Below are 13233 nucleotides of genomic sequence, written 5' to 3' on the forward strand. Positions count from 1 at the left end.
TGGGGGTGGGTTTTTTTTGGTTTGGTTTTTACTGTTAGCCATTACAAAACCTGTAACACCATTTTAAATGGTAAAGCTTTAGTCTGTCCTTTAAAAAAAAACAAACAAAAAAGACCCCAAAACTCCACCTTGATTAATCTCTTCCATTTGGGATTTGGTAGACTTTACAATGAGTTAAATTCGGGGATTATATTAGGGAGGTAATTATTTGTTGTAGTAGGTAGGAACCATAGTTGGACGATGTAAATATTCAAGAATAAGATAGACCATATGTGGGAGGTCATTTGTTCTCAAATGTGTTGGGTTTTTTCATTTTATTTATGTAAAAGCTTCATCTTAATCACAAATTTATTTTCTTAGACTGCAGGTAATGGTTACATACCCTCACAATAAATGATGCACTTTGCAGAAATTTATCAGCTGTCTCTTCTAATAAATTTTTAGAATAGAAGTTAACTGTATTCAGAATAAAGGCTTTTAAATTGATGCATCTCAGTTTACATTATTCATAGAAGATTATCTCTGAAAGGTTGGAGCACTTTTTAAAAGCAAAGTAATAATGACCAGAAAGAAACACTGTTCAACTTCTTATGAACCTAACATGGGAAACTGAGCTGCATTTTGCAAAGGGATGGAGCTAAAAGTCCAGAAAAATATCTTTTTTCTTTTTTTTTTTTTTTTTTTTTTTTTTTTTTTTTTTTTTCTTAACAGGAAAAAGCAGTTGTGCTGGAGGTGTAATTGTTCAATGTGCTATACTGCTGTTAGTAAAATAAGAAACTATGCTAAGGTATATTGCCTGTTTAAGAAAGCATGCAATTTAAATGTTTGGGGCCATCAATGTGTCTGTCTCTTTCTGTGTTCGTAGGGATCGTGTGGTGGCAGTGTTTGTACAGGGTCCTGCTTGGCAGTTCAAAGGCTGGCCTTGGCTCTTGCCTGATGGATCGCCTGTTGATATCTTTGCAAAAAGTAAGGGGGTTTGTATGTTTTGTTTTTAAGTGTTTTGGGGTTTGTTATTCTGTTTGGGGTTTTTTATGGGGTGTTTATGCTTATGGCGAAGTACTGCCAAAGTGCTGTTGGACTCAGGTGGTTGAGAAGACAGGGGCTTAGGTCTTTGTACAGATGGCAGATACTTATGTGCCCTCCGCAATTGTTCTATTCTGTCCTGTGGAAGCTCATGGAAATCTTCTCAAAGCTGTTATCTTTACAAGAAGCTCAGAAATAACTAGTGTATAAATTTATTTTCCAAACTTCTAAAAAAAGGTGAAAAGGCAATGTATATTACAACACTTCATAGATAACAGATTTACAGTCTGTCTTCTCATTTCATTACTACTTTGAACAGAGGATTGATCACCTAGTATTTGACTAAGAAAGCTTTACAAATATGATCTGGTGTCTGACAAAAACTTGGAAGTTTAATAAGATACAAATACTTTTAAGTTGTGAGCTAGTTGTTATCACTGTATAGATGTGAACAGGTTTTTTGAGTTATCACAATTATGCCTGGTATGCTTTGAGACACACTGCACCACTGTACTTTTCTCACACAGTTCACTCTTCTGACTGTAGGTTGTGCGATAATATTTAAGCAACTGTCAGCTTCTGGTCTCTGTTGCTTCATTGTAAAGCTGCCTTAGAAAATGGGCTTTTTTATAGTGTCCAGTAGTTTCTGAGCTACAGGTTTTAAAAAAAAAAGAAAAAACACCAACACCCCCCCCCCCCCCCAAAAAAAAAAAAACCAAAAAAAAAAAAAAAAAAAAAAAAAAAAAACAAACCAATGCACACACACAGAAAAAAAAAGAAAACCAAGCCAAAAGACTTAGTTCAGTCTGTCATCTTCCAGTCAGTGTGATGGGGAAACAAGTTTGATCAATTTTTATGTGTGCACATATTTGGTATGTGAGGCAGAATGCAGAAAGAGAATGCTAGTTTGGTAAGGAGCAAAAAAAGAAAACAGACACAAGGCTAAGGATGTATCTGTGAACAAGAAAATAGAATGAGTTGCTTAAGGGGGGATTGAGAATGAGCAGGGAGAGAGTGAAAGAGCCTGAAAGCCAATGTAAAAGAAAAATACACCACAGGAGAGAGTTTAACAAAAGAGACTAATGAAAGAAGAAAATAACACTTCAAAATGAAGATATAGAGAAAATGGAAATTGTGAAAAGCAAAACCAAGAAAAATGCTGTTAAATATTTAAGGTCTAGGTAGTAGTTGCATGCTAGTTCCTATTAATTTTAACATTATGAATATGTAGATGTATAGAGGGCCGTAGAAATTTTTATGACATGGTTTGACATTTTTGAAGTCTTCACTATGCCAAAAGATCAAAATCATAGCCTGCGTAGATCAGTCTGAAGGTGTACAAATTCTTATCTTTTTCAAGTGAAAGGATACCTGTTCTTACTTGTCTTGTAAAGATAAATTGAAATGGACTTTTTTTAATTTTGGAAATGCATTCCGTTTTTTCAAGCCGAGGTATTTTTAAAATATTTTCCTGATTAAGAGTATCTCTAGGGCTTGTCCTAATGACTTCACTCATTCCTCAAAATGAAAACAGTGTAAATGGAGAGAGCACATGCAATGTCAGTCTGGTTGTATGTGTCTACTTTTACCTGAAGCTATTGCTTTGCCCATATTAATAGTCTTCAGTATTCTTCATAAATGTGGTTTCTTGGATCTGCAACAGTTCTTTGTTTCATCTGCAGTTTGCATTTCTTTATGTAAGTCACTGGGTCTGTGGTGATTAGCAAATATTCAAAATTTATCACTGTCACTCTGGAAAACAAGCAGGTAGTTTACCATAAAGAATTCCTCAATAAAATTTTTATTGGACCAAAGCCTGTTAGGGTTAGGGTAGGGTTAGGGTTAGGGTTTTGTTTGTTCAGTTGCTATATCATGTAGCATTTTGCTGCTTGAGTCTTTAAAATAGTTCTTAGTTTTCTTTACACGTGGTCTGAGTGTTTAATGTTCATATAGTAAACAAGCTTATTTTTGCATCTGCAAGTGAATGTTCGAGGTGAAATTTTTAATGGTATCACTTCAATGAACAAATATTTAATTTTGAATACAGTTTTAAAGGTTTTGCTGCTAGAGCATATTAGTGTGCAGTTTTAAGACTGATTTGTTTCTGACTCAGAAGTGAGTTATCTTCTGCTCAGTATCGTTTAACCTTAATGCAGAGATTCTGTCAGGTGTTGATTAAGTTTCCTGTAAATGCATAGACCCTGTGTATCTTTATTTGCTTGCTCTGGGGTTATTTTAAAACATGCAACTTAGTATTGCAAAAGTGATGCATATGTATTCTTACTTTTCATTCACAAAGCTTGGAAATTTATCTGGCAATGGTACAAGCCAGATGACCACTTCTTTAGTTTGTCAATTGAAAAAAAAAAAGCTAATTTCAGATACCAATCTCCTAGAAAGCTACTAGATATATCATTGTATAGATTGACCTGTATCTGGAAAAGGGCACTGCTTTATTTATTTATTCATTTTAGCCATGTAGCTGAAATTGTAGGTGGATTTTGTGGAAGAAAAAATGAAGAGTGTGGTACCAGAAAAGATATGACCATAGCATTAAAATTAACTGGTTTCCACAAGCCTGGTCAAATGCTTCTGCTTTACTTCTCCAATAATATCCAAAATAGAAACTGCATCAAATTGGCTACCAGATAGGAATTGTACAAGACTTAAATACTTTGCACTGGATTATGTCAAAACTATCATTTGGCGAAGGAAATAAAAAAGAATCACCAGAGATTTTAATACTCATTGTGTTAATGCTTAGGCTTTATATAAATCACATCTGACAATATTTCCCAAGAGCAAAATAACTGTTAATATGTTGCCATTTTTAAGTGAGTACTAAATCAGGGGAAATGTGGCAGTTACTAAATGGACTCGATATTGAAGGTCTTTTCCAACCTAAATGATTCTATGATTCTAAATTTCTCAGAATGCTTCATGTAGCATTTGGGAGGTTACACTGGCATTCTGCTCTAGGTCTTCTACGCAGACCTTTAGGAAATAGCCAGGCTTCCTTCTCAATGGTCTCAGAAATGCTTCTCTTTTAAAATTCTTGGACAGTTCAAAGATTTTCAGAAAGAACATCTTTGCTTGCCAAAGATAATGTGCTTGAATTGGCATTAAGTTTCTGCTGTTCTCCTAGAATCTATGCATCTAAAAATAGGGGCTGCCCTTTCACTTAAACCTGTAATAGCATGAAAACCTGATAGTGGCCACCAACCACTATATTTAGCTCAGTGCCCTTTATTAACTAGTTGACTTTCTTGAGAGATAGACTCATTAATTTTGCTCTCAGGCTCTGTTTCTGAAAAAAGAGGGGTGGGGTGGAAATTCTTTTTGACTAATAGTTAAACACTGTAAAGTCATCATATTTGTACATTAAATGTTTTCCTGTTTCCTGTAGTTAAAGCTTTTCATCTCAAATATGATGAAGTACGTCTGGATCCAAATGTACAGAAATGGGATGTAACAGTGTTAGAACTAAGCTACCACAAAAGACACTTGGACAGGCCAGTATTTCTACGCTTCTGGGAAACTTTGGACAGGTATGTTTCCTGCTGAAAGTCCTTAATGCTCATGCTTTTATGAAGTTTGGTGGGAATGAAGAGTTATGGCAACAAGAGCATTATATACAACGTAGACAACTGAACAATGTTTTACCTTGAAAATACTGATTGTTTAGATTTTCCGCAATGATATGGTTAAATATATACCACTATATTTTCTTATAGACTATAAATAATAATCTCCACATTGTAATATGCATGGATTTAAAGGAAGGGTAGTTACCATTAATCATTGTTTAGTAGCATGATTCCCCGTCTCCCTTCAGGCAGAAGGAAAGGAATAGAGAACAAGCTAGGTGGTGTAGAGTTTTCCTTTGTTCTTCCAGCCCTCTCCTTGGACTGTAGTTCTGAGCTTACAAGCTCTTCTCTTTTCTGTCTCCACCTCACTGGATTACAGTCTAGAAAAGGTGAGAAACTACCTTAGGATAAAGAGCCACAAAGTATTATCTTATCCTGATGCCCTTGAGTCCACAGCACTGGGTAGAAGAGGAAGGAAGTCAAAAAAGATATGGCACATAATGAGTTTTGGACTGGCAATTCTTCCGTAGCTTAGGGGCCTTCCAAGTACTTAGCCCTTCCTTTCATGAGAAGGGAGGGATGGAGGAGCACCAGCAGCTCTGTGAAAAGCAGCATTGCTTCTGACTCTGCTTCTCTGTGATTCAGAACACTCTCTGAACAGGAAGCTCATTGCAATATCTTTTTCAAGTTGTAGAGAAGAAACTGTCTTATCATGAAGCAGTTGAAGAAATATTGAGGGAAGGGAGAAGTCCATGCATTTCCTGAATATTTTATCTTCTCATGTTGGTTGCACAGCAAACTGCTTGAATGATTGAGTGAATTTCAAAAGGAAAAATCCTATCAGAATTTTCAAAATTCCAAGCATCAAATGTTCTGTGGCTTCTTATTTAGAAGTCTCAGCTAAACTATATATCTGAATTCGCAGAATGACCTAGAGTTATCTTTCACAATAGTCTTCCAATGGTAGAAGTCGTGATGCTTTGGAAAACATGAATTTTCTTCAAAGGTTTTAGCTGACTGTCTTATAGTGGGACAGGTGTGTTGCATAATGCAGAGCAAAAAGTAAGACAACTTCATCTTTTTGGCAACTTGCTAATTCTCTAAGAATTTTGTTTTAACAAAGTCTATTCCTGCATATTATTCCTGAGAGTAAAATTTCTATAAATACAAAAAGAGTAGTAATGTTGTCTTCTGTTAATTTTTTTCAGGTATATGGTAAAGCACAAATCTCACTTGAGATTCTGAATCCTTCAGTTGCCATTTATTTCCTGAAGTACGGATTGAGAAAAATGAAAGAGGCTCCAGTTCGGAGACCAGAGCTCGCACTATGTGATATGTCAAGAACTTTACAAATGAAGAAGGGTCACAGTTTAAACTTTTTATAAAATCTTGTTTGGATGCTTCATGCTATGGCAGGTTGATGATACCTGTTCTTATTCAGAAGCAAAGGGGTTTTGCTTAAAACTATTTTTTTAATGTTGTTAGCCTTCTAGTCTGCAATCCAAATTGTATATTTTGATAGCAGCAGTTTCTTCTCTGTTTTGTTAAATTAGCCACATTTTTAAATAATGTGTTTTGTTTCTTATTAGAAAATAGATTGATCTTCACTGCAGGTTACATATGTGTGTGTGCGTGTGCGCAGGTGTGTGTGTATATATGTGTGTGTGTGTCTATATATAATGTATAAAAAAAAATTATAGACACACTTAGACACACATAGATGTTACCAGGCTTTCTAAACCACTTAGCTTCTGAGCTTAGTTTTGGTTTTCTTTGCTTATTGTTTCACTTACTGAAAACATTTTGTTGTGAATGATACTACATTTTAGTCAATAGGACTTGCAAACTGAGCAAAGTGAAAATTGTTTTCGATAAATCAAAATGTCAAACTGTATATGTATATTCTGTCAGTCTTTGTTGAAAAAGGGAAGATGAAATATCTAGACACACTTTTTTGGATTTGTAATGACCCAGTTTACTAAATCTTTAAACTTTATTATAAGAATACCTTCAAGTCATTAACTTTAAATTGCAATTCTCCATGCAGGTCTCTTTATTTAAACTGAAGGTGTGCATGTATACATTCCCGTCTATCAAAATACCTTTGCGTATGAGTCTAAATGTTGCCTAGATTAAACAATGAATAGAGAAGGGGAGAGAGTTTGGATGTTTTTTTTTTCCTGAAACAGCCACCACAAGGAATGAATAATTTTAACTTCTTTGCATTTATACCTCTAAGACCACCTCTAATATTATTATCTTGTGACAAAGGTAGCCCAGACTGTGTCCACAGGAGTTGTAGTTTTCTGAGATCAGTGGCTGATATGGCCTTCTAACAGTCCTGCATTGGATTGGAAAATGAGCCTACTCCCAATTACCAAAGAACAGATTTTCTTGATCTACAGTATGATGGAGGCCAGAAGACCCTGGTACTTGTATGAATTTATGGTATCTCTGTATCTATTTAAGAACATTAAGTTGATGTTGCATACCAGTGGATGTAGAGAATGATCGAATACTGTAACACCTGCATGAATTCTTTTCTGGGATAGAAAACACATGTTTATATTCCTGTTCCTGAACTTCCAAACCATGTTTTTTTAATATACTTTACATTTAAGGTTTGACAAAAGTAAAATGTTCTGCCTATTCTTGTTTAGTTTTGCTTTTTATTTGATGTTACCTTCATTTTTAGTAAATGCAGAAGGCACATCTCCATAAGAGGTTTCTAAAACTGTTTTAAATTTATGAAGACTGTGAGGTCTGACTTTAAATGTTTCCATCCCTGCTATATCGAGACTACTATTTTTAAATGGCCTTAATGGAAATGTAAAAAAACCCCAAACCACCAAAACAAAGCCCCCCCCCCCGCGACTCCAACGTTAGAAGAAATTGACACTGGATTTTTTAATGGAAGTGACTTGAGAAGAGCAGGCAATACAGAACTACTAGAAGGTCTTCTATTTGTATGGGCAATTGGTCAATACCAAATGACTGTTTTTTCCCAATGCTTAAGCTTATTATAAATGTAACTGTGTCATACATGAGTGAGCTAAAACATTCAATACTTTGTTTTAACCTGTACTTTAATTAGAAAAGCTGTAATGGCTATCAACCCAGCAATCACTACCATGAGGAAGTGGTTCAATTTAGGGTTTATTACTGCTTTAAATAGTGGGATATCATGTATGGGTTTTTTAACTCTTAAACACTTCCAATGAGAAATGTAATTTTTTTCAGACTTAATCAGTACTTTGTGGCCCATGCAGTTTTAAAGAGATTTGTACAATGGGCAGCGAACTTAAAAAGCAAATTCTGAAGAAATGTGTGCTTCGTGTGCTGTGATATACAGACTATATAGTGGTCTTGAAATAGGCAAGGTCCAATTATCTTTTCTCTGTCCTGTATTTCATTTGTGTTTTAAATGCATGTGTAATCCTAGGTCCAATATTGTATACAGGAGATGGCTTGCTTTAGATGTAAATTTATGTATATATTGGGAATAACTCCTCTGGAACTAGTGAAGTTACATGGATGTGAAACTGGCAGAAGAGCAAAATCCATGAAATCTTTGTATTGAACTGTGCCATTTTTTAGGAATCGAGTATAGATCTTTAATATCTTAGAATTTGTACTTGCAAGTAATTTATGACACAAGTTATAAAATATGTGTTTGTGAAGGAGTTGGCACCTGATCGTGCATATTTTTGTCAGTCATAAAAGTAGTGATGTTTATAAAATGAGCCGTTTTGCAATCAGATTCCTGCTGACATTATTGCAAGTTTAATTACGTTGTCAGAATAGCATTCCTGCTGCCTTCATAAATAACTGCACATAGCTTATGAAACTACTTGGACTTAAAAAATTAGCCTTACAGCAGCATTTTGCAAAACAGCTGGAATTTTAGACACTTATGCTTAATTTATCTACAAGTTAATGTAGAGTAGTAAAGGAAACCAGTACTAAGAACTGGGGAAGCTGGAGGATCAGACATCTGTTTTAGTGAGCTGCATTCTTATTGTTGACGCACTACTTAGAGGTGTATAAAGTGTGTAAATTGTACTCAAAATGTATAACTAAAACTGAGCTACTTCAGTGACTGTAGTTTATTGAACAGTAGAATGATAGCAGCATGGGAATCAGATAGCAAACTGGCTGTTTCTATTAAACATCTTAAGTGTCATAACTCTACGCTTTTTCATAAGTACAAGATGAAGGAGATGAAACACGATAAAACAAGATGAAAACTGGTTTGAAGTCTGCTATTGGGCTCCCATACTGTCAGCAGGTGATTATCTCTTTTAGTAGCAAGGTTATAGGGGCCAGTAGATATATCTGAAGTAATGATTTTATATTAAAAACTAAAATACATGTGATTTATGCTATCTGAGCTTTCTGAATGCTACCCTGATTAAAGCAGACAAAGGGGGCATTTTTTGTAAGGTAAAGTAGGGCAACTGCAGGGACTTGCATACCTGAAGAAATTGCAGATCAGCATCCTCAATTGAGTAAGCTCAGTTGAGTATTTAGTTATTACCTGGAAAATTTTGTAGGAATATAATTTCACAAATAGGTACTAAAGTAAGTGCTTAAGCTAGACAATTTATAGAACTGTTCTGCAATGGTGTAAACCTTTTTATTTCTGAATACAGAAGAAAATGTAGATAGCAGATTGTGTTATGTTGCCCTTGATCGTAAGTTGAACAATTATGTGATATTTGGCAGATAAGCCTTTATCAGAAGAGCAAATTTGGGTTTGGTTTTCATTTGATATGCAGTGTGTAAAATATTACCATTCTCTGCAGGGACCTGCAAAACTAAGTTTTATTAGTACAGCTTTCATTCTTTTGCTGGTGAAATATGCACTTAGTTGCTAATTCTTGCAAACACAATATGAAAAAAAGCAAAAAGCTGGTCAAAATTAATGGCTTAGGGATTTTAAAATTTAATGTCATGAATGCATTTTAATTCAAAAGCCATAACTAATCCAAGTACTTTATTAGAGCAATGTGTTCATGATAAATTAAAATCCCTGTCTGAAGAAACTGTTGGCCAAGTAGGTTACAGTTAACTAGTGTGTGCAAAAATGTACCACAAACTGGAATCTCCGAATGTCATATTCGGGGTTGCTCATTTGTTACTTAACTGATTTTTTTTTGAAAGATGGCAGTTTTGCTTTCATTTTCTGAACACCTACATACGTCAGTAGCAACCACTTAGGTTTTGTGTAATGCTAAGACTGTTAACATGATACAGTGATTCTGAGGCAGTGATTGAAAACAGATCATTTTAAGTATGGAGTTGCTGAAGTGGAGCTCATGCACTTGACAAAGATAAAGACGGTTTCTTAATGGATCTGTGATCCAGTGGGTAACATCAAGTCCATTGTTCAGCTGTCATTGACTTGTCTGTAGATCATTCTTCTCAGTGGTGATGCTATTATAGAGGGCAAGTTTGAGAATAATGAGATTTAATCAAGCAAAATTCATTGGTAGGTAGTACACAGTGACAGCCCATGCATCCAGACTGATTTACTGTGTTAATTTTTCTTTAAACAAAAATTGTATAATTTTTTAATAAGAATGCAAAGAACAATCTCAAATGTTTGAAACTTTATTGCAGAGACTAGTTCACATGTAAAACTGAAAGATATGAGGTGGTACATAAAACTGTAAGAAAAATATCTTGGTTTATGGTTTTCATTTGTATCTGTAAATTCTTTTGCTCAGATTTATTTTATTTAAAATTCAGAAAAAAAACCAGTTACTTGCTTCACCAGGTTCCTGTATGTATCACAGAAAGCTGTCAGAGGTAAATCTTTAGCTGCAGTTGCTGGAAGGTTTGGTTGAATGAGTTTGTAGGTTATAAATTCTGGCCTGCATCAGTGGGCCCAAATTTTAACAGTGGTTTTGAAGGTTCAAGTTAAAATGAAGTCTTGTAAGAATCTGATGGGGACAGCCACTGTTGAATGAAAGAAGACAAACTTCTCATGAGGTTAAACCTTTAAACTCTCACGTAACTGTCAAAACTTGTGTTTAATGACTGTTGCCATAAATCTTAAATTTTTTGATGTGTCTTGCCATTTGACCTATTATTTAAGATCTGGACTGTATTATTGATGTTTTTACTGAGTTAATGGTTTAGTATCAGCTCAAGTTCAACTTTTGAAAATTCTTAGCAGAAGTATCTTGAGGACTTTGAGGTGGGATGTCTTCCTAAATCCAATAGTCAACTTGGCTGTGAAAGAAGAAACAAAAAAAAGCATGTTTCTCTTGTTCCTACCATTCAAGACCAACCCTGTAGTTCCATAATACTAAATGGATTTTTTTCAGTGAAATAGGATGTAAAAAATACTTTAAAGAAACTGCTTCTAATATTTCACTTGCTCCTGCCCTCTTGAAATCCTATCCAGGGGACCTGTCCAGACCCTCATCTTTTTCTCTGACTTATTCTTTGGACTGTTCCTAAAACTTCAAGCTTTCTGAGGACCTCACTTCAGCACACATCCATGAATTTTTCCTCTGCCCCATCTTCATCAGTGCACAAACAGGGCAGTGGAAGCACAAAAAGCACAAGCTCCTCCCTATTATGTATCAAAGAGTTGGTTACAAACTTAAAAAACAAAAAAAAAAAAAAAAAAAAAAAAAAACAAAAAAAAAAAAACCAAGTATGACCTACTTGAATACTACTTCATCATGCTTCTTTCTAGTTTAGTTTTGTCCTGTAGTAATGAAGCTTTGAGGTTTTGAACATAAAAATATTGAAGGCATACTAGTTATTATTTCCTTAATTATTATTATGTCTCTAGTTATTCTCCAAAGATCTTTAACTGTAGATTTCTCCCTGTTACTGCAGATAAGTATTATAAGCAGAATGGTGAATGATTATCCTGAGCTCCACGGAGCTGAATCAATCTTAACCTGAGACCAAATGAAATCTAAACACTTAATTACCTGACAGCCTTTGTTTGGCAGCTGGCAAATGATTTGAGGAGCACCACACTAGTTTTCTTTATTATTGATTTCGTGAGAGACAGATCTAATGTAATGAAATTATGAGCAGTGAAGAAAATAAATAATTGATACTTGTTTTTCAGATGCTGTTAAACACTTGTAGTAGAGCTATTTATAATTTCATAAGAATTGTGAGGTGACCACAGCAACTAATACTAATCCCAAGAACAGAAAACGTGGATTTGATTGTTTTCTAGGGCTATGAGTTATCGATAAATTTTGCAGCATGCCCTTAAAAAAAGTTCAGATGGTTGTAGAAAAGGTAGTGTAACTGAATGGTACCTCACTAGCTGTCTCTGTATTCAGTGGGACATCTCTGCTGACCCCTTCCTCAATTCAAGCAGTCCTACTCAGGGTCACTGCAGTGGGGAAGGAGGTGATCTTTTACATATCTGGTAGTCTTGAGAATGTCTGTCATGATTTTAGTGATGCTAATGTGCTACTGAAGGTATGTCTGTGGGTTTTAAAAAGATACAACCCAAAGCAAGTAAAATTACTTAGCAGTGCTCCACTTGTTCTTATGACAAATATCACTGCTGAAGATCCTGTGAATAACACAGGTGTTAGAGTGGAAGATTAATTTAATTACTTCAGAATGTCATGTATAGCCACTTTGTATGGCAGGTATTTTCAGCTGTTCATTGACCTGTTTAAATTCATCTTTGTGTCTTGTGTGAAACTTAGATTGCAGGTTCCACTGGAGAAAGGAGATCTTTTTATTCTGTAATAAAACTTTTATGAAAAAGCCTCTGTTTTATGCATGATGGAAGTAATTAGTCTGGTTGCTGAAAAGTTGCTAAAAGGGGAATAATGGGATTAAAGATGAGAGGAGGAAAAAAAAAAAGCGAAACCAAAAAATCCAAACCCAAACAGAGAAGAGCTTCGAAAAGTGAGATTGCTAAACTGAAGTATGTTTACAACAATTCATTGTAAAGTCTGTGTAGAACAAATTTATTTTTGTGTTCAGCAGATTAATGACCCAAATTTCTTTCCCCATAATCTTGTTTTAGCTTTATCAAACTGAATGATCCACAAATTCACTCAATGATATAAAGTCTCTCTTGACTTTGATTAATTTTCAGTTTTAATCTTGGATTTTTCTGGCTTTGGTCAGTACCTGTTGGTCTGTTCATCTAGCCTTTTCTTTCCCCCACATATCAAGGCAGCTGGATGATCTTGTAAGTACAAAATTACTTAAGTACAAAATTACAGTTACTTTTGTGGTTATATGCATGTATGTTCATATTACTATTCCACTGAGAAGAAATTTGCATCCCTCATGATGCACATTGTAATTTTTTACATCATTACTTCTGTAACGTATCAAAATTAAAGTGCGGTGTTCTCCATATGTTGAAATTTTTTTCAGAACAAATTTGACATTTGGCCATACAACATGAGACAATAATCAATATGGTAACTAAGCTACATAAGAAATTATGGCTAAGGAGAGCTCTGCATTTAATAATGTGCCTCTCAGGAGACATATTTGCTGATGCAGACTGAAGAAGGCTGTGTTCTCTAGCCCTTCCTGAAAGCAAGAAATAGCATTTGAGAACTTCAGCAGAACAAAATCTGCCAAAAATCTGCTAAATGTATTGAATATGTCA

At 34.9% G+C, this 13233-nt stretch overlaps 1 protein-coding gene across 1 annotated transcript in view; it reads left to right on the top strand.

The window, feature by feature from the left end:
- Positions 1–10293, top strand: part of CDC73 (cell division cycle 73) — a 119142-nt gene extending 108849 nt beyond the window's left edge. Inside the window, exons 15-17 of the mRNA XM_049807727.1 lie at positions 866–966; positions 4430–4571; positions 5819–10293. Of these exons, the coding sequence (XP_049663684.1) occupies positions 866–966; positions 4430–4571; positions 5819–5855 (280 nt within the window). The 3' untranslated portion in view covers positions 5856–10293. The remainder of the gene's footprint in view (positions 1–865; positions 967–4429; positions 4572–5818) is intronic.
- The last annotated feature ends 2940 nt before the right edge of the window (positions 10294–13233 follow it).

Source organism: Accipiter gentilis, chromosome 8 (assembly GCF_929443795.1).
Source record: "Accipiter gentilis chromosome 8, bAccGen1.1, whole genome shotgun sequence".
In the NCBI taxonomy this organism is placed as follows: domain Eukaryota; kingdom Metazoa; phylum Chordata; class Aves; order Accipitriformes; family Accipitridae; genus Astur; species Astur gentilis.